Below are 21,344 nucleotides of genomic sequence, written 5' to 3' on the forward strand. Positions count from 1 at the left end.
AGGCACTGGGAAGCTCTGTCAGGCCGTGTGATCTAGGGCACACTAGAGGCACTGGGAAGCCCTGTCAGGCCGTGTGATCTAGGGCACACTGGAGGTGCTGTGAAGTGCTGTCAGGCCATGTGATCTAGGGCACACTGGAGGCACACTGGGAAGCTCCCAAACTAGAGGTTGAAAGACTGAAATCTCACCCTTTCCCTAATAAAGCCTTAAGGCCTTAGGTGGGTTGTTAACCTTAGAGTCTCAAGCCTATGTCTATGTCTGGAATAAAAGCACCTCCCATCAGCCACAGTGGTGGCTCACATTTTTAATCCCAGCACCCAGCAGAGGCATCTACAGCCAGGGCAACCCAGAGAAACCCTGTCTCAAAAAAATCTGTGTCCTACAGATCATAGAACACAGATGCCATCAGCAGACTATAACCTTCTATGGTGGTAATTATTTTTTGATTTCTTCCTTTTACTTTATTGTTGCACAAGGAGGGTAGCCCTTTGTTCCCTCCCTGCCACCTGGCTAGCTTACAACTGAAATAATTATACAGAAATTGTATTCATTTAAACACTGCCTAGCCCACTAGCCTTAACTTCTTATTTGCTAACTCTTACATATTAGTTTAACCCATCTCCATTAATCTGTGTATTGCCATATGACTGTGGCTTACCGGCAAGATTCTAACCAACGTCCGTCTCAGGCAGGAGATCCATGGTGTCTGCCACTCTGCCCTTCATCCCAGCATTCAGTTCTGTCTACCCTGCCTACCTAAGTTCTGTCCTATCAACTAGGCCAAAGCAGTTTCTTTATTCATTATCCTATGAATGTATGTACATCATGAGCATTCCTGGCGCCCATGAAAGTCAGAAGAATGAGAACAGGAGTCACAGCCACTGTGTAGGTGATGGGAACTGATCCCAGGTCCTTTGCAAGAGCAGTAAGTACTCGTAACTTCTGAGTTGTCTTCCCATCTCCAGGCCGTGGTAATAATTCTGAATCCTCATTTGATAGCTTCTGTTTAAAGAGGCTGAAATGGGGAGGCAGCAAGAAGGCTCAGTGGGCGACACATGCTTGCTACAGAAGCCTGGTCCCTAAGTTCAGTCCTCGCAGCTTACTTTAAGGTGGAAGGAGAACTCGACTCCACAGAGTAGTCTTCTGACTTCACATGAGCACACACAACAATAACAGTAAAGTTTTCAGGGTAGTTGAAAGAGGCTGAGAAGAGGGCCGTTGACTGGTTTCTGTAATGGAAGGAAGGTGTTGCTGCGGTAGCCTCCTTAGTGAATGAAGCTGCCTGGATAGAGATGCGTGTCACACCCACGAGGCCAGAGCTCCAGTTTGCACTCTGACAGTACTCCCCATTCTGCCAGCGGTGATAGGTGTGTTTGAAGTAGGCAGCTTGGGGGGGATACACACTGACTCTAGACTGGTAGTTCTGAGTGGTGCCCATGCAGTCTCGGATTTCACCCCTTAGCTGACTGGGCAAGGTTTTCCTATTACTGTCACCACTTCACAGCTAGGAGACTGAGGCATAAAGGAGTAAAGTGACAGGCCCAAGGTCATACGGGGGCAGAAGAGTGACACCTGAGTAGACTGGCTTCAGAGCGCAAGGACCTAACCTCCACACCACTGCTAGCTTTGTCCTAAACACGGTGACGTCCAGGTCCTTCGCTCTCTGCAGCAGTCTGTGGTGGCTAAGTGAACATACGGGGGAGTTGAGGCTGCATATCCCAGCGGGATCGCAGGTTGTCGGCATCCGGGGAATTGTAAGTTGTTTGCTTCTAACAGCACTTATGGTAAAGCTGAAACAGTAAGAGACTGGTGTGGCCCCATGCAGGGATGACATGCAAGTTTGTGGAGCATCCCTGTTTTGTTTTGGGACTGTTTTGTGGCTTTCGTTTTTCCCTTTGAGATAGGATCTCACTGTGTGGTCCTGGCTGACCTGAAATCCCTATGAAGGCCACCGTACTGGCCTTAAACTCACAGAGATCTGCCTGTCTCCAAGTGTTGGGATTGAAGACTTGTGCCACCACGGCTGGCCGGATGGCTTGTTTATTTCCCTCTCCCTCTCGCCCTTCCATGAAAGGGTGAGGGGATGTTAAAGCTTCCAGAAAGTGACCCTACTTCTTTGTCCCTCCCATCTCCACAGGCGCACTCTGGCTGACATCATCATGGAGAAGCTGACTGAGAAGCAGACAGAGGTGGAGACTGTCATGTCAGAAGTTTCGGGCCTGCCCATGCCTCAGCTGGACCCCCGAGTCCTGGAGGTCTACAGAGGGGTCCGGGAGGTAAGGGTTAAAAACAGGAGGGTTCTCACACATGGCACCTGACTGAGGTAGAATTGGTGGGCTCGGGCTCTTGCACTGCCTCTTACCTGGAAGTCACTAAACTCTGGTCACCAAATGAGCATTTTTGGATGGTTCTGAAGGTAAGGTGAGGCAGCGCATGAGAACACAGCGAGGGGCCAGGACCACAACCATGGGTGCTGATGACTTTACCTCCTTCGTCCCCAGGTGTTATCTAAGTACCGCAGTGGGAAACTGCCCAAGGCTTTTAAGATCATCCCTGCACTGTCCAACTGGGAGCAAATCCTCTATGTCACTGAGCCCGAGGCCTGGACTGCAGCTGCCATGTATCAAGCTACCAGGTAGCATGGATGGGCTATGGTGGCTGCCCTATGGGACAGGGTGTGGGTGCGCAGGCTCTGCCTCCCTTAGCCATGCCATGGGCCAGCCCATCCCTCTCCCCCTTATTATTCTCTTAACTTGTCCTCTTGCATTTGTAGAACAAAGTCCTGTGGTACACTTCTATGAGAAGGGCTTAGATAGCTTCCAGGCTATGGCCCTGGTGTGGGAGAACAGCTTGAGAACTCTGATTCTCCGGGTGATGGCAGGTCCCTCATGATGGGGAAAGTAGCTGAGAGGCCAGCAAAAACTGGACTACGGCAGTGGCTTGAGGTACCTTGCTTAAATAATGCACAGAACTCCATGAGTTCAAGCCCCAGTCCTTGTAAGAAAATATTAGGGTCTGGACAGGTGACTCGGTGGGTTAGAAGTCCTGGGTTCAATTCCCAGCACCCACATGGTGGCTTCAGGAAGTTAGATTTCTCCCGTGGTGTCCATGGGTACCTGGCATATATATGCTGCACAGACATAATGCTGGCAAAATACCCACACACATAACATAACAAAACAACACCAGGGAGACAGTGCATGCTCTCTCTGTTTGGGGGTCATCCTATATTGCTGACCTCTTCTCTTTAAGCTGACCGGGATGTGGTCTGCACACAGCTCCCATATACAGCTCTCTGAAATGATGTCCCCATATCTTACTATAAAACCTCTTGCGTATACCATCCACAGTGATATTTAAAGGGCCAGGCAGGACCAGACTGTCTTTTGACTTGGAAACTCCCACCCTGCTAGGATTTTTGCCTCTAACCTGAAAGAACGCATGGCTCAGCGCTTCTACAACCTTGTCCTGCTTCCCCGAGTACGAGACGACATTGCTGAATACAAACGGCTCAATTTTCACCTCTACATGGCACTCAAGAAGGCCCTCTTCAAGCCCGGAGCCTGGTTCAAAGGTTGAAAACCCAGGAGTTGGGGAGAAAGGAGGGGTCAGAGGTCCTGCTTGGCAAATGGCTGTATTCCGTTGGTGGTCCTTAGATTCGGGGTGGTTGGGTACTGCTTCATTTCCCTTACCTCAGGATTCCATGACTCTGCCTAGGAATCCTGATCCCACTGTGCGAGTCTGGCACTTGTACCCTCCGAGAAGCCATCATCGTGGGCAGCATCATCACTAAGTGCTCCATCCCTGTGTTGCACTCCAGGTAGTGTTGGCGAGGTGGAAGGGGACTGGCCAGTGTGGAGAGCCATGTAGTAGAGAGGCCAGGACTTGGCAAGACTGGCTTTTTAAACCAGTGTGTGTATGATTACTCTAGTAGAAGAGAAGGTCTTCAAGAGCAGGGTCCTGGGACCTGGTGCATAGTAGGTGTTCAGTAAACAGTTTAATGGTTGCATAAATGAATGGACACCTAGGAAGAACGTGTGATAAAGGTGGGGGGGTGAGACATTCAGACATTGGCTGTGGCCCAATACAGGGATTGCTTGCTATCCAAGCTGGACGCAGAGGTGTGGGTGGAGAGATGGGCTAGTGAATCCTGGAGAGGAGTCATGAGTAGATGAGGAGCCTGTGACGACACCTTAGACATGCTGTAAGTAAGGCTCAGTCTGGGGAGACTTTCCTCCGTGGCCCATAACTCCACCTTCCCTCCTAGTGCGGCCATGCTAAAGATTGCAGAGATGGAGTACAGCGGTGCCAACAGCATCTTCCTGCGCCTACTGCTGGACAAGAAGTATGCATTGCCCTACCGTGTGCTAGATGCCCTGGTCTTCCATTTTCTGGGCTTCCGGACAGAGAAGCGCCAGCTGCCTGTGCTCTGGCACCAGTGCCTTCTGACACTGGCACAACGCTACAAGGCTGACTTGGCCACAGAACAGAAGGAGGCCCTCCTAGAACTGCTTCGCCTGCAGCCCCACCCACAGTTGTCTCCTGAAATCAGACGTGAGCTTCAGAGTGCAGTCCCCAGAGATGTGGAGGATGTTCCTGTCACCATGGAATGAGAACAGTCACCACTCTTAGTCCAGGGGGCATGGGAGCTGGTAACCAGGGTGTAAAGACCTAGGTCAGGGCACTGAAGGGTTATGATGGCATCTGTGGCTCCAGCCCTGGGCAGGAAGACTGAATCTGGTTGGCTCTCTCTGCCATTCTAGGCTTTGGTCCCTGCTCACTTATGGGAGCTAACAGGAGTTACCCCAGCTCAGTATGCCCGCAACCCAGCTGGCACTTTCTTTAAGGGCTGCTCTCTCTAGTTACTGTGTCAGCTCACTGGGGTGCAGATAAAACAAAGGCAGATATTTATTGGAGCTCTGTGTTTTGGTATAGTCCCTGAAGGTTCCTGCCTCCCCCGTAGCTAGAGGTGAGAGTCGCTTGTAGCTTTTCCCAGGTCAGAGGAGTGGATTTTTAGTTTCCACAGAACCTGCCCCTTATTCTTCACAATTGTCTGTGTGTATGTGAGTGCCCCGCCGACATGACATTCATGGGCTCCTTTGGGGGCACACCTGCTGCTGCTGCTGCTGCTGCTGCTGCTGCTGCTGCTGCTGCTGCTGCTGCTGCTGCTGCTGCTGCTGCTGCTGCCATAGAGTTGTCCATTGGAAAGGTGACAGCCATCACTGTCAGTGAAGACTGCAGGAGCAGACCCTTTCTCAAGCAGACAGCAGCAGAGTCAAAGTCCAGCGGTTTCTTCCTTGCTCTCTGAGTAACAAGAGCTTTAGGTGGTTGACAAACCAGGGTCAAATGCCTGTTTATATAGATGATGAGAAAAGAACAATCTTCATAGTTTTTAATGGCTTGGGGAAATTTGTATGAAATTTTAGTTGCAGCAAGCATAGATCTGCAAGTTTGAGGCTAGTCAGGACTAACTATACAGCGAAACCCTATCTCAAAAAACAATTGAGGTGGGAGGTACATCCACGTCCCCCCGTTTTGCACAACTGACTGACTCCAGTCATCCTACTATACCGCTTTTGCTCTCAAAAAAGTGCCCCGGTTAGAGTCCAGTTCATGTATCTGGAAACAGTTTCAATCTATTGATGCATTCACATTTGCTTGCACTTTTAGTCCATCTTGGAAACAATAGGTAGATGCAAAGAAAACTACACCTAGCTCGGCAAGCCAAATTGCTCACCATAACAGTTTGCCTCTCTGCAGTACTGGGGAAGTGTTTCCAGATACACCCGTACCCCATTCATCAGTTTTGTTTTTTAAGATTTATTTATTATGTATGCAGTGTTCTTTCATGTATGCTTACACATCAGAAGAGGGCACCAAATCCCACCATATATGGTTGTGAGCCACCATGTGGTTGCTGGGAATTGAACTCAGGACCTCTGGGAGAGCAGCCAGTGCTCTGACCTCAGAGTTATCTCTCCAGCCCTCATCAGTTATTTTTTAATATATATGAGCATCGTGCCTGCATGGCATCAGAGTCTCTGGATTAGTCAATGCGCTCAGCTGCTGAGCCACTGTTCCAGTCCCCAGGTGTGTTTTAGAACAGAATTTTACCATGTAGCACAGGCTACCCTAGAACTTCCTCTAAAGATTACAAGAATCCCATTGTGTGGGAGCACAACAAAATTTTCACATAAAACTGTCCAGCCCTGTTTTCACATAAGCCCTCTGGGGTATGGTGGCCACTCCTTAGACTGTAATTTAGATAAAGAGGACCACATTGCCTTAGCAGTCCGTGCCTGAGATGCCTGGCTCATGCCTCCCACCTCCACACACAATCCCAGTGACTGCAAAAGCCAGGTTTATTCCGGAATCTTTATTAAGGCAGCATGATAGAAATGGGCCACCAGCCCAAACCTTGTGGCCTAAGGAAAGACCTGTGTCAATAGGGTTTGCCCTCCCCAGATAGGCCTCGTCAACCCCAGAGCATCCATCCCTGCTTAAACCCTCAGATGGAAGATGAGGTACGGAGAGAGCCTCAGGAGAGGAAGGCACGGCCCCATCCCAGGCTGTAGCAGCTCCTGGACCACAAAGCAGTAGCAGAGGGGAGGGAAACAGCAACCGCCAGGGTTACCACCACTTGGGTACAGGCCTCACTGTACCCTCTTACAGTTGTACTCAAAGCAATAAATTAAAATGACCATCAGCACCCCTCAAGACCCCTCAATCACAGAAGCTAAGCAGGAAGCAAAGCAAGAATTTTGTAGTTCTTGCCCCTCTGACCAAGGCCTAGGCTGTTCCCTCTTAGAGCGGCTGGGAGCATGGATTACTCTGCAGCCATCTGTCTGGTTCTTCGTGCATGTCTGTCAGGATGCCTGAAGGACCCAAACCCAAATGCACTGATCTGGGAGGGACAACACCTTTGGAAGGAATTGGGGTGTTTTGGCAATTAAGATTAGACCCCCAGAGAGGAGAGACTCTAAAGGGAATGCTGGTGCATGAGTTTTACCTGTTTGAATTTCTCTAACCAGCAATGGCCCAGAAGAGCCAAGGTGGTCAGGTGGGGGGGGGGGGAGGAGCTGACTGGCCATGCAGAGCCCTCATGGCCAGCCAGCACCTTAGTGCACACTGTGGGGATAGGCAGGACCTGGCCCCTTGGGCTTTGTGAGAGGAAGGAGGGTCCCCCTCTTCAGATATGGCATGGATTGTTCTAGAGGAAGGGAGGGCGTGGCAGTGGCCCCTCCTCTGCTTGGTGGCCACCTGAAGGGGCTGTTCCAAGCTACAGGTGGATGGCAGTGACATCTGTCGGAGTGCTGGTCTGACTGGATCCCTGGCTGCTAGAGCCCCGGGGAGCTTTGGGCACTGGGCTGGGCGCTGTCTGGGCAGCTTCCCTGAGGCTCTCCCGGAGTGCAGCTTCGATCTGCTCCTGACAGGCCCGTAGGCAGTCCTAGGAAGAAGAACCGAGGTCAGCAGATGGGATTCTTCCCCACAGCATTGAGAGCAGCCTGTGGAGGGAAAGGCCACCTCCCCCCCTGCACACCGGGAAGTCTGGGGAGGTTAGGCCACAGCCCAGCCCAGGAATCAGCTCTTTAGTTCTCAGAAACTGGCAAGAGGATGTGGCAAGGGTGTGAGAGCAGCCCTGCATCTGACACCAAGTCCCCCACCCCAGGCCACAGCATACCACTTGGCAAGAGAGGGGCAGCTACAAGCAGTGTCTTTCACCCCACCTGGTCCTCTCCAGAGGCAGGAGATAAAGGCCACAGAAGCAGGCGAGCATGTACAATTGGAATTTGGGGGTGGGAGTGAATGCCGCCCTCTTCTGGGGATTCAAGGGATAGCACAGCTTTTTGTGAATGGGACCTGAGACTTACCACTTCGGTGCCTGTGATTCCTGCGAGCAACTCTGTGAGCTCATCTGCAGACATAGAGCAGGCACCTAGGCCTAGCACTGCAGCCCCAATGCTCCCCGTGGCGATCATGGATGGAGGATACATTGCAAAGGTGTAATCTTGTAAAAGAGAGGGAACCGTGAGAAGAGCCATTTTATACTTCCTACTCCCTGTTCAACATGCCATACTGCATGAAAACAGCATACTGGGAACCTCCAGAAGCGGGTGGGGTGACGCAGGGCCAAGGGGAGGGTTTGGTGTGTGTGCATGGTGCTGGTAATTGACTGAGGCATGCATCTACCATTGAACCACTATACCCCACCCTACCTTGCGTGAACAGTTCATCCACCCAGGCTAGAGAATGCCCACAACCCTGGGGTGGAGGCCTTATGCAAGTCACTATACAGTGCCTCACCTCCAACCCAGGACTGCCAAGATCCTACATAAATAGCTCTGAGTATTGAACCAATCTCCTGGATACTGCTTATCCTTCAAATCCTGGTTATCCAAGGCCCTTACCTGTAGCACAGAGGGCCAGAAAGGTCTGGGCGTGCTTTTTGACCAAGGCCTGTCGGTCGCTGGGCAGAGAAAGGCGGTGCAGAATCAGAGCCAGGAAGTCGTGTGCGATCACAGCAGCAAGGTCCCACTTGAGCTTCCCCAGGACGAGCACCTCCCATTCCTGGGGATAGGGGAATGAGCATGCAGTCAGTGGCTGGCATGAGAACAGGGCGGAAGGTTCACAGTTGTGCTACTGGCTGCAGGTAGGGGTTGGCACTGAGGGCGGGCAGGAGCTAGGGCATTTACTTCAGCATCTATTCAGCATCACTGGGTGCCAGGATGACTGACATCCCTTAGTCCTCAGGAACTTGAGGTCAGCCTGACTTGAAACAGGCTGTAAATTGCTAGAACTTGAGAGGGCATCATCCCTAGCCTGTCCCTCCCCAGCCCTGCTTCTCAGCCAGGCCTCTTAAAGAGACAGAACCAGCATGAAACACCCCTGAGGTTCCTCAGAGGGAGGTTACCCAACACCACCCACACCCCTTTTGTGGGACATCAGGGGTGGGTCCTATCTTAAGACAGGGAGGCCAAGCCAAACAGGATGAATCCAGATGATCCCTGAGGAACTAGCCCAAGCCTACATAGCCAATGAGAGGTCTTAGAAGGAGGCTAGGAGCACTAACCCCGGCTCATTTGTCTGGGGTTCCCAGTCCGGGCCTGAGTTGCATTTCCGAGTTGCACACATGAGGATTTCTTCATTGTTTTATCTCAGGAAGGAACTCATGGGTTTGACTCCTCAATGAGGTAGCAATGTCAGCCCCACCCAACCTCTTCCAAGACCCCAGCAACAGCTGTCTCTCTCTTTGTCTTCCAACCTAGGTGTCAGCCCCAGGCTTCTTAGAGGACCCTACAGATAGCGCCTGGGCTAGAGCCAGAAGTAAAGTATAGAAGCTTGCCCTGGTAACCAATAGCATCCAGTCTTCAAGGGAACAAGAGGCAACCAGAGTGTGTGTGTGGGGGGGGGGGTCCTCACTGAGGGAAGGTGACCGCCCTCCCCTATAGCCAGACAACATGAGAATCACAACCCTACTTCCAGAACATCATGGCTGGCAGAATACATTTCAATTTCATCCCTGGCTTTAATGTGTTCTGGTCCGTGCCGTGCAGTAGGAATTTTCCCCTCCTTTCTTGGGCCTCAGCCTCTGCTGTGCAAGGGTTTAAACTGCTGGAGTTCTTGGAGGTCCCTCACAACTCTGACCGCAGGCCACTCAGAGCACGGGCCTGGAGGAGAAGGACTTGCCTATTCTGAAAAACTCCCCTCACACACTCGTGTAGACCACCCTAATCTCTTCTCAAAGAGGAAGGCTACCTCCCTGCCTCAGTCCCTCAAAAACATCTTGCTCCCTGGCTCTGGAACTACTAGATTCCTCACAAAGAGCTGTGGGGCCTCCCGGATTCCCAACTCAGGCCTCCCATCCGCGAGAGCTGCTTGACAGGAAGAGGAATCCAGTTCCCCGACTCACAGCAGTCAGGGGCCCCAGTACCCTAGCTTCCCAGCCAGCCAATCACATTAGTCTGCCTGCTGCCCTCCTCCCTAGGAGATGGGGCCCAGAGAGTCCTTTCAGGGTCAGGGAAGGCTTGGCCAGCCACAGAATAAGGTGGAGGGAGGTGCCAGTTCACCCACCCTCTCCCCCAGACCCTGTGGGAGATGATGTTCATGCTCTCTTCCAGATCCAAGCAGTTCCTCCACCTCCTCCCTAGACTCCTCCAGGGCAGGGCAGAACCCAATCGATTTTTGCCCCGCCTGGAGGAGCCCAGCCCAAGTTCCCAGCAAGAGGCCCCAAGGAGCCACTTCCCAAACCACTGGAGTGACAGCAGCTCCCCACAGGGTTATGAAAGCCCTCGGTCTGAGTGGGAGGGCCGGGGGGACCAGCATCATATTATCACATCGGAAGCAGCTGCAGCTGAGCTCCCTGTCTGCCTCTGGCCTCTGGCTAAGAGGCAAAGGGAGAAACCAACCCTTCCACGGGCCCAGGGCAGCTGCTCCAGGGTTTCAGAAGCCGGGGAAGGGAGGGTAGGGAAGGGGCTCTGTCTTTGGGAATAGAAGGGAAAGGGCTGAAAACACCTCAGCACTTCCTTCCAGCAATCAGGGCCTGGCTTTAATCAGCTCTGGGAGGCTTTTCCATCACAAAGTCCACACGGGGATAAAGACTCGTGCAAGGCAGCCCCCTCCCCCACGTGAAGCACATTCCACTCCGGTGGGGGTGTGCAGACATGCCCTGCTGCTGCCAATAAATAACTCACAGTGGCTGTGTAAACCCGGAGGCAAAGTACTAGTGTATGGACCGGCCACAGGGGGAAAGACGAGTTAGGAGTGGAACCCCACTATGGTCAGAGGAAGGGGGTTCATTTAGTTTCAAGCTTGCAACTGAAGCACAACTACCACACTACATGGCCTTTGTCCCACCCTAGTTCTTTTCCAAAACACTGGCCTGGAGGAAGGGGAGGGTTGGTGAGTGAGGGGGTGAGCTTGGCATTCCTTTTTCTAGTACATAGGGCGACAGTATGTTGAGAGCGGGGGGAGGGGTTGCAAAGGGGGGATTCCACACGCACCCGCAACTGCCAGGGAGCCACAGCTTGGTCCGTATAGATGCAAAGCTTCTCAATAGTCAGGGGCGTGGTTTCGCGCAGCTTGGAGGCCAGCAACAGGCAGACGGTACCGAGGAGCTGCAATTGCGCCTTTCGGGTGGGGACGCAGGACAGGTAGCGATCCAGGTAGTTCATGGCCAGAGGGAAGACATCCTCCTCACAGCGCTGCTCCTCACACACCTGAGGGACGGCGCACGAGTCATTGCTAGGGAAGGACCAAGTGAAACACAGCAGCATGCGGGGTGGAGAGAGAGTGGAATGTGGAGCAAAAAATAAACAGAGAGGGGCTAAACTCACAGTGACAAGTATCTATAACAGAGGAGGATGCGCCCTCCCCAAGGTGACCCCCCCACTTCCTCTACAGGGCCTCCTCCCCACCCCGGAGTGGAGGGGGTGTAAAGGAGAGGAGCCCTTGCTCACCAAGAATTCCAGACTCCCCTCCCCCACGTCGAGCGGAAGGGGGACGGAAGGGTCACCTACAGAGAATTGGGACCTTACCCTCATTACCACCACCCACTGCACACACACTCCCAAGGGGAAGGGAGGGAACTCCTGCCGCGGTCTCCTGCACTTTTCATTTCCCTGTGGACCGGAACCGAGCGCGCGCCACCCCCACCAGCTTCCCCCGCCAGAACCCCGCGACAGACACAGGAACCAGTTCTGGAGAGGAGGCGGTCGAGCCCAGAGTTTTCCAAACGCGCTCCCCGAGAACACCGGGCGAGGAAGGAAGCAAGAGACACCGAAAGTAGCCAGAGGGGAAATAGTGGCCCTTAGCTCGTTTTCCCGACCCGAAGTGAAGTTTAGTTACAGTGCCAAGTGACTGGCAGTCACAGAAGAAGCCGATGGGGATTGGGGAAAGGAAAGGGACACAACGCAGGCAGCTGGCTAGGGTGCCTGTGTGAAAAGGTCAGGCCCCTTAAGTCTGGGCGGCCAAAGCATCTTACAGATTGTGGTCCGGATCATGATGCCTCGACAGGGCAACTTCGATTTGCTCAGAGCCGGAGGTGGGGGTGGGGTGAGGAGAGGGGACCGGTCCGGGCCTCACCTCCAGCATCCAGTACGCCAGCATCTTCCGCATGTGCGGCTTGATCTCCTTTTGCACGCACTGGAAGTAGGAGGCTCGCGGCACGTAGCGCTCCTCCAGGCGGAGCAAGCTCTGCAGGACACGCTGGTCCCCCAGCAGCCGCGGGTCGGGCCCGGCCCGGGGCGCGTGCCGGGTGCCCTCGCAACACAGCAGCTCCATCCTGCGACGGTTCACGGGTGAGAGCAGGAGTGCGGGCTGGCAAGTCCTGGGAGAGGTGACGCGCACGAGGGAGAGCGCGGGGTGCGGGCGGGTCTGGCGCTGGCGCTGGCACTGTACGGAGAAGCCCCAGCCTGCCCGCCACCCGCGCGCACCGCTTCCCTGACAGGCGCCCCGCCCCTCGCGACGATGTAGCAACCGTGGAATGCTTCGACGTCACAACGTTCCAAGGGGGCGGGGCCGCAGACGGAAAGGGCTGGCGGGCGCTATCCCCTCCTTCCCCGCAGTCCCATTGGTCCGCTGGGCGCCCAGCCTGCAGGCTTCCGGGCCCTCGGGGCCCTTCTGACCGAGAGGGTGGAGAGAACTTTCTGGGAGGGTGCCTTCTTACCCATCAATGGGCCCTGTCGTGACTCTGGCTACCCAGGAAAGAATTAGTCGCCAGAAGTTATTCATTCATTTGCGTATGCGCCGTACTTCATTGCTCTAGGGAATGTGGTAATAGCGGCATAGTTGGCTCACTCCTATCTTAAGGTGCTTTCCAGGGATAAACTGAGTTGGGCTTTATTTTGCAGACCATGAAACTGAAGCACAGAAGTGAATTGCAAAGATCTCACTGTCAGTCCTTGGGGAAACCTAGCTCTAGAATCTTTGTCTACTTAAATGAATTCCACAGACCTGCCATCAGCAGCATCTGGAAGCTGACCAGAAATGTAGCTTCTGGCTGATTCGATGGCTTAGAAAGTAAAGGATCATGTCACCAAGTCTGACAACCTAAGTGTGATCCCTGTGACCCACATGGTGGAAGAAAAAATTCAGCTCCCATAAGTTGTCCTCTGACTTCCACACCAGCGCTATAACATGCCTCCAACACACATACACAAATCCTATTATAAAATTATAGAAATTATTAAATTATAAAAATAAAATGCAAAAGAAGAAATGCAGTTTCTCAGGTCTGCTGGATAGGCCACAGCATTGTTTAGAGATTTGTGGAACACTTCAGTATGAACAGTGTTGGTCAAAATCAGCATATTAAAAGCCATTTGTGGCAAATGCCTTCATTCCCAGCACTCAGGAGGCAGAAGCAGGCAGATCTCTGAGTTAGAGGCCAGCCTGGTCTATCAGAGAGAGTTCCAGGACAGCCAGGACAAACAAAAGAAAAGTTTGTTTCTTGAGACAGAGAAACCCTGTCTCAAGAAACAAACAAACAAAGCCATTTGGAGCTGGATGTGGTAGCGCAAGCTTGTGATTCTGGAACGAGCAAAGTCATCAGGATCCCCTACACAGACACTTCAGACCAGTCTGGGCTTGATGAGACCCCCCCCCAAAAAAAACACCCCTCTCTCGCTACCACATACACATGTGTGCACATACACAGAGAAGAATCTAAGAGATAGAGAAGCTGAGGATATTCCCAGTTTCTTAGTATGCTCGAAGCTAAGGGTTCACCGAAAATGTAGAACCAGGAATGTTGTCCTATAATTATAACCTGTAATTCCAGCACCTGGGAAGTGGAAACAGGAGGATCAAAAATTCAAGGTCACTGGTCAGTGGTGGTGCAAGCCTTTAATCCCAGCACTTTGGAGACAGAAACAGGCAGATCTCTGAGTTTGAGACCAGCTTGATCTATTAGTTCCAGGACAGCTAAGTCACACAGAGAAACATTGTCTTGAAAAACTTAAAAAAAAAAAAAATTCAAGGTCATTTTTAGCTACTTAATGAGTTCAGGACCAGCCTGGGTTATAGAAGATCTCAAAAGCAAAAAACAACCAAACTAAATAATAATAATAATAATAAAGTGGTTTCTTGTGCTTATAACAGGACTTCAGAGGCTGAGAGAACTACGATAAATTTCCAGACCAGCCTGAACTAGAATGAGACCCTGTCTCTGAACAAAACAAACAAACAAAAAACCATCATATTGCAGAATTGAACATGTTGATACATGCCTGTGATCAGACACTTGGGAGGAGGCAGGGGGCCTGTGGAGTATTCCAGGCTGGCCAGATGAAAAAAGGAAAAGGATAGCAGTAGAAGGCTGGGGTGAGGTGTGGTGGTGCACACCTTTAATCCCGGCACTGTGGAGAGAGGCAGGTGGATCTCTGTGAGCTCAAAACCAGCTTGGTTTAAGTACCGAGTTGTAGGCCAAACAGAGCTATAAAGTGAGATTTTCTCAAAAACAAAAATAGAAGGAAAGAAGGAAGGCAGGAAAAGAAGGGAGAAAGAGAAAAGGAAGAAAAGAAAAAAGACAGGAACCGAACCATGCATGCACTGCTCCATCCCTCAGCCCAAGTGAGCTCTAGCACAGGGATAGACAGGGATAATCAGAGCCCATCTGCATGCTGGAGGGGTCAGAATCCAGCACCCCATGTAGGATGAATAAGGCACGGTGGGATTAGTTCACAGAAGGGCACCTCTCCAATGGTTTCTTACCTTTTAGCCCCACACTGACCTTGAACTCCCCACTCCACTTCTCAGATTACCAAATGCTGGGATTAAAAGTGTGCACCGTGATGCTTAAACTGCAAACTATACACTAAAAAACAAAAACAAAAACAAAAACAAAAACAAAAAAACTGGGAAGGGGCACTTTGAGACAGGGTCTTATGTAACCCAGGCTGGCTTTGAATTTACTCTATGACCGAGGTTTTTGAGACAGGGTCTCACTATGTAGCTCTGGCCCATGACAAGCAGGAGAGCCTCCAGCAACAATCCTACTGCCTCCTCCTCTCAGATTCTGTTCTTAAGTCCTGTACGGCTGCATCGCCTCTCTATGAGAACCAGCAGCAGTAACAGGTCTTCATGTACATATGCTATGTCCCAGGACTAAACATACCTGAGATGTAATAAATCATTTCATCTACACCACAACCTTAGAGGAAGTATATTATCTTACCCCCTCCCTGGGTTGGAGGGAAGGACAGGTTTTCTCTGTGTTGCCCTGGATGTCCTAGAACTCACACTGTAGACAAAGGTTGGCCTCGAACTCAGAGATCCACCCGCCTCTGCCTCCTGAGTGCTGGGGTTAAAGATGTACACTACCACTGCTCAGCTATTTTGTCCCTAACAGGAGCTGAGGTGCTAATACTCGGAATTAGCCACTAAGTAACCATTAAGAGGTCACACAGCTAGCAAGTGGTGGGGGCAGGCCACAGTCTGGCTCCAGAGTTCATGCCCTTGTAGGGGGTGGGGGCCAGGAGGGGAGAGATGCTGGGGTTCAAAGCCAGGACTTGATATGTGCTAGGCCGGTACTCTCTGCCATTGAGGTACATCTCTAACCCCATGGTTTCTTTTTACTTTAAAGCTTGAGGACCATAGTATTAGAATTTGAAAACAGAAACAAAGAAGGTAGCTAGCTGCCAGGAAGAGGGTGATTGGGCTGAAGAAGAAAGCAAGCCACACCTGCTGAGTCAGAATCAGCAATGGCGGAGCATCCATAGACTTGGGGTTGGGGCGTCTTCAGAAAAAAACAGGGAGAATCCCAGAGAGCCAGGGCAAATGTGCTTAAGAATTTTTTTTTGTTTTTTTTTTTTTTTGTTTTTCGAGACAGGGTTTCTCTGTGGTTTTGGAGCCTGTCCTGGAACTAGCTCTTGTAGACCAGGCTGGTCTCGAACTCACAGAGATCCGCCTGCCTCTGCCTCCCAAGTGCTGGGATTAAAGGCGTGCGCCACCACCGCCCGGCTGCTTAAGAATTTGGAAGAGAGAATGGGGGAAAAGACAATGAAACACTGATTTAGAAAAGTAGGGGGTCTTAGCAGCGAAGGTTGGAGAGCGCCTGCCTGCCCAGCTCTTGACCACTTCATTCCCTTGCCTCTTGTGTTGTCCCATGGGTGTTTATTGATTTATTCCTTGTTGGTTTCTTAACTGAGAAAGGGCATCCAGAGACAGTTGAATCCTAGAAGCTTCTTTGTGTTCTTGGAGAGCTGTTCAAGAGCCCCTCGGTCTGGGGTTTTCAGGGCCAAGGACCTGGCCAGCTACATGAAGGGCGGCTGCTGAAGGAGCAGCAGATGGCTCCTCAGAGAACTCCTGTTTCATCATTGCTGCCCCTCAAAGAATAGAACTAAGAAGACCAAGCAACAAAGCAAGGCTTGGAGATGTAGCTCAGTGGGTAGAGTGTTAGACTGATAAGCATGAAGCCCTAGGTTCAATTCCCAGCACCACATAAAACGAAGAAAAAAACGGGGCAAAACCAGGTGTGGTGACATGCACTGGTAATCTCAGCAATCACAGGAGGAAGCAGGAAGATCGGAAGTTTAGGTCTACCCTGGGATACAGGAGACTGTCTCGAAAAGAGAAAAGATAAGAGGCAGAGCCGCGATCAGGGGGGTACGCCAAAGCGCTTCGGGCCAGGTACAGCCAATCTAAGAGTTACTCTATGAAATGGCACAGAAGAGAAGAGCTGGAATGAAATGTCCCACACCAGAGGGAAGGCCCCAAGGAAGAAGAACACCATTCCTCCCTCCTCCTCCCACTCCCTCACCTCTTTATCACTGGAATGTCTCCAACTGAGACCCAAGAAGGAGGGACCAGGCTAGGCCTATGACCTCACAGTTACCTTCAGACCCATTAAAATGATAGGGAGGGAGACAAATAAGGTATAGGCAAAGATGAGGGGACATGACCCCAAAACAGGAAGAAGCTGCTCTCAGTTCAAAATCTGGGTCCACACCCATGACTCTGAGGAAAGACCAATCCTCCCTTGACTGCTTCTCTTTTCCTCCAGTTGGGTAACAGCAAAGGTCCCTGCTATCCAGGGGTGTTCTGAAGACCAAAGGGCCCAAAGTGTCTTGCACACATCTGGGGCAGAGTGAGCATGCAAAGGCAGTAGTTTCTAAACTAACTGTGGTGGCCACACCTATAATCCTAGTACTGGCCAGTCTGAGACAGAATTGCTGGTTCAAGGCCAGTTTGGGCTACCCAGTAGTGAAACCTGTCCTCCTCCTAACTAACAACTCCCCCTCCCCCCACCTCTCTCAAAAGTACCCTTCTCTGAGCTGGGTGTAGCTCAGTGGTAAAACACTTGCCCAGAATTCATGAGGTCCCTAGGTTCAATCCACAGATCCACAGGAAGAAAAAAAAGTTCATTGTGATTATGGGTACTTAAAAGGCAGGCTTGTTCTTGTGTAAAGGTATTTACAACCATCAATACAATAATAGTGGCGAGACCTAAACCCAGAGCTTCCTGGATGCCAAGAACATGTGTCCTATATGGCCCATTTTTATAACTGTTTTACAAACATTTATTACAATTGAGAAGTTAAGAGGCTGGGAGGATGGCGGCTCAGTGGTTAAAAGCACTGGCTGTTATTGGAGAGGCCCAAGTTCGATTCTCAGCACCCATAGGTCATCTGTAATTTTAGTTCTAGGAGACCTCATGGCATGCACAGGCAGCAGGCATGCGTGTGGTACACACAGATACACAGGCAAAGTATCCCCATGCATGAAATAAATATAGTTATTGAGCCTTTAAAAACAAAGGCCCAACTTTAATCCCAGCACTCAGGAGGCAGAGGCAGGTGGACTGCTGTGAGTTTGAGGCCAGCCTGGTCTACAAAGCGAGTTCCAGGACAGCCAAGGCTATGCAGAGAAACCCTGTCTCAGAAAACAAAGAGAGCCGGGCGATGGTGGCACACGCCTTTAATCCCAGCACTCGGGAGGCAGAGGCAGGCAGATCTCTGTGAGTTCGAGACCAGCCTGGTCTACAGAGCTAGTTCCAGGACAGGCTCCAAAGCCACAGAGAAACCCTGTCTCGAAAAACCAAAAAAAGAAAGAAAGAAAAAAGAAAACAAAGAGAAGAGCTCTTACTATTCTTGAGGAACAGAGTTTGGTTCCTGGGGAGCCCTGGGCACATGAATACACACATGTGCACACAATTAAAAATAAAAATCTAATTTTGTTTGAAGCTCAGGATCATCTTCAGCTGTTCAGTGAGTCTGGAGCCAGACTGGGCTACATGAGTCCCTATCACAAAGGAAAAACAAAAGTAAAACAAACAAAAAACATGGAACCCTTGGACTCCTAGAGAAACACACAGTCTCAAAAAACAATAAAGTAAAATATTACATTCTGGACAGGCATGGTAGCACATGGCTTTAGTCTCTTCACTCCAGAAGCAGAGGAGAGTGGATCTCTGTGAGTTCAAGCCCAGCCTGATCTACATAATGGGTTCCAGGGCAGCCTGTGCTAGGTAGTGAGTATCTGTCTCAAAAATAAGTAAATAGATAAAGTACGTCCATATTGTTCTTATGACATACATACATAATGTACCGCGTAACATAATATTAAAAGAACAAGGTAAAAACCACACACGAATGTTTCTTCCCACTTCACAATGAAATGCCTTACAAGTGGCCAAGACACTATCATCCAGCTTCGGGCAGGTTTCCCTATTGCTCAAGAAACTCTGGAGCTGGTGAGATGGCTACGTGAGTGATGAGACTCGATATAAAACCTGACAATTTGAGTATTTGAGTTCAATATCCAGGATCCACAAGTGTTACACACACACACACACACACACGCACACACACACACACACGCACACACACACGCACGCACACACACACACGCATACACACAGAGAAAGACAGAGAGAGACAGATAAAATGTAATTTTAAGAAGAAAGCTAGGCAGAGGTGGCTCATGCCTTTCATTCCAGCATTCAGGAGGCAGAAGCAAGAGGATCTCTGTGAGTTCAAGGTGAACCTATTCTATACAATAAGTTCACGTCAGCCAGAGCTACATAGTAAGACCCTGTCTTAAGAAAAACAAAAGGAAAGTGGGGGGGGACACGGAGGGAGGGAGGTAGGAAAGAAGACTATAACCTAATTAATTAATTAATTAATTAATTCACTCTAGCCTGGGATCAGAGGTTAAGAGCACTTGCTGGGAAATCAAGACGACCTGCTTAGCCCCACATCAATGCTGGGCACAGTTGCAGGTGCCTATAACCCCAGCATGGGAAAGATGGGGCAGAGCTCCCTGGCTAGCTAGCCTATTCTAAATAGCAAGCTTTAGTTTTAGTGAAAGACTGTCTCAAATAAATAAAAACTGGTATTGCTGTTGTTTTGTTAATGTCTCTAAGGCAAGGTCTACCTGGCTTAGACTCACTGTGAACACATTTGGTCTCAAGCTTGTGGCCATCCTGCCTCTGCCTTCCCAGTGCTGGGATTGCAGGTATCTACAACCACAGGCCAGCAGGAGAGCTGAGCATCCATACCCATAGACAGACTTCAGCTAGTGTCTCCTGTAGTCCAGGCTAGCCTCATATTTGCTTTGTAGATGAAGATGCCCTAGAACTTCTGATCCTCCTTGACCCTGTCTCCTGAATGCTGGAGCTCCAGGCATGTACCATAGTGACCAGTTTATACAATGCTGGGGACTAACCCGGGGCTCCTACAAGTACTACCCACTGAGATATGGCTATCTCCACGTCGAAATTGTTATGTTTTATTTTAAATGTACGTATGTGTGTATGTGCATGCCAGGCCCCATTATATTTTGTTATATTTTATTTATTTACTTATTTATTTACTTATTTATTTATTTATAGGCAGGGCCTCACTATATAGCCCTGGCTATCCTGGAACTCACTATGTAGACCAGATTAGCCTCAAACTAACAAAGATCTATCTGCCTCTGCCTCCTGAGTACCGGGATTAAAGGCCTGCACAAGTATGCTCAGATATATTTAAAATTTTCAAATTACATTTGGTGTGTGTGTGTGTACTCACTCCTGAGGACAATTTTCTGGTGTCTCTTCTTCCACTGTGGGTTCCAGGAATCAACCCCAAAATCCAGAACTTTTGTTTTGTTTTTTGACACGGTTTCTCTGTAACAATTTTGGCTGTCCCAGAGCTCACTCCGTAGACCAGGCTGGTCTCGAACTCACAGAAATCCACCTTCCTCTGACTCCCTCATGCTGGAATTAAAGGCATTCACCACCACTGCCTGGCTCAAACTAAGGTCTTTAAGCTTATCAAACAGGGCTTTCGCCTGCTGAGCCATCTCACTGAGCCATCTTGCTGGCCCCTTTTTTCTTCAGATAGCATCTCATGTAACCCAAGCTGGCTTCTAACTTGATGTGTAGCTGAGGATAACTTTGAACTTCTTTTCCTTTTGAGGCAGGGTATCGTGTAGCTCAGGCTAGACTTAAACGACATGGCCTGGAACTCCTGACCCTCCTACCTTTACCTCCCTAGTGCAGGAACGCTAGGTCACTGCAGCATGAAACACCATGCACAGTTTATGGATTGCTAGCGATGGAACAAGGGGCTTCCCACTCGCTGGGTAAGCAGGCAAGCATTCTAGCAACCACACTCCAATTATAAAGTCCCTACTCTTCTGTTTTGTTTTCACTTTTTTTCAGACAGGATTTTGTGGTGTGCCCTGACTTACCAGATACTCGCTGTGTTGCCTAGACTGGCAATGCTCTTGCCTCAGCTTCCCAACCAAAGGGACCACAGATGAATGCTACCACAAACCTATGTTCTTACCCACTGTGTGTGATGCCGGAGCAGCCTTTGCCATCTTACAATGAAGAAAGGGGCCTAGTGGATTATCAGAATGAATCTCCCTCCGGGTAACATTGCTGAGCTACTGATTAACCAGGCCTGAGGCTACCTCTGGACTTTCTGTGATGCAGGGAGTGATGCCTCTTCCTTATTGTTTAAATCACTTTCACTCTTCAAGTAAAAGTTCGATTCACCGGGCTAGCCTTCACCTGCACATTGGGCTAGCCTTCAGCAGCAAGCAGGCAGAGTCTTGCAAACATTCAAGAAAGGTGTCATCACCAACTCAGAGACTATCAAGAGGGGTGACTTCTCAATTAATTTATTTTATTTTATTAACTTTTATTTATTTTGGGCTGTACATGGTAGTGCACACCGTTAATCTCAGCACTCAGGAGGCAGAGGCAGGTGGCTCTCTGTGAGTTTGTGAACAGCCTGGTCTATATAGTAAGTTCCAGGTCAAACCAAGGCTGCATAGTGAGACCCTGTCTCAAAAAAGGGGGGGATGCTCCAAAGCCACAGAGAAACCCTGTCTCGAAAAAACCAAAAAAAAAAAAA

At 50.3% G+C, this 21,344-nt stretch overlaps 2 protein-coding genes across 3 annotated transcripts in view; one reads left to right on the top strand and one right to left on the bottom strand.

Moving 5' to 3' along the window:
- Bysl (bystin like) overlaps positions 1-5,707 on the top strand; it is an 11,973-nt gene extending 6,266 nt beyond the window's left edge. The window contains exons 3-7 of the mRNA XM_005359706.2: positions 2,138-2,276; positions 2,502-2,635; positions 3,414-3,574; positions 3,718-3,820; positions 4,268-5,707. Of these exons, the coding sequence (XP_005359763.1) occupies positions 2,138-2,276; positions 2,502-2,635; positions 3,414-3,574; positions 3,718-3,820; positions 4,268-4,613 (883 nt within the window). The 3' untranslated portion in view covers positions 4,614-5,707. The remainder of the gene's footprint in view (positions 1-2,137; positions 2,277-2,501; positions 2,636-3,413; positions 3,575-3,717; positions 3,821-4,267) is intronic.
- Positions 5,708-6,034: 327 nt separating this feature from the next.
- Ccnd3 (cyclin D3) overlaps positions 6,035-21,344 on the bottom strand; it is a 90,543-nt gene continuing 75,233 nt past the window's right edge. The window contains exons 1-5 of one of the 2 annotated variants that reach the window (XM_005359707.3): positions 12,082-12,567; positions 11,001-11,216; positions 8,409-8,568; positions 7,872-8,008; positions 6,035-7,447 (exon numbers count right to left, since the gene is read on the bottom strand). In XM_005359707.3, the coding sequence (XP_005359764.1) occupies positions 7,280-7,447; positions 7,872-8,008; positions 8,409-8,568; positions 11,001-11,216; positions 12,082-12,279 (879 nt within the window). In that variant the 5' untranslated portion in view covers positions 12,280-12,567 and the 3' untranslated portion in view covers positions 6,035-7,279. Of the gene's footprint in view, positions 7,448-7,871; positions 8,009-8,408; positions 8,569-11,000; positions 11,217-12,081; positions 12,568-21,344 lie in introns of those variants that run through there. The other variant, XM_013350955.2, reaches the window with a different exon arrangement.

Source organism: Microtus ochrogaster, linkage group LG2, assembly GCF_000317375.1.
Source record: "Microtus ochrogaster isolate Prairie Vole_2 linkage group LG2, MicOch1.0, whole genome shotgun sequence".
Classification (NCBI taxonomy): domain Eukaryota; kingdom Metazoa; phylum Chordata; class Mammalia; order Rodentia; family Cricetidae; genus Microtus; species Microtus ochrogaster.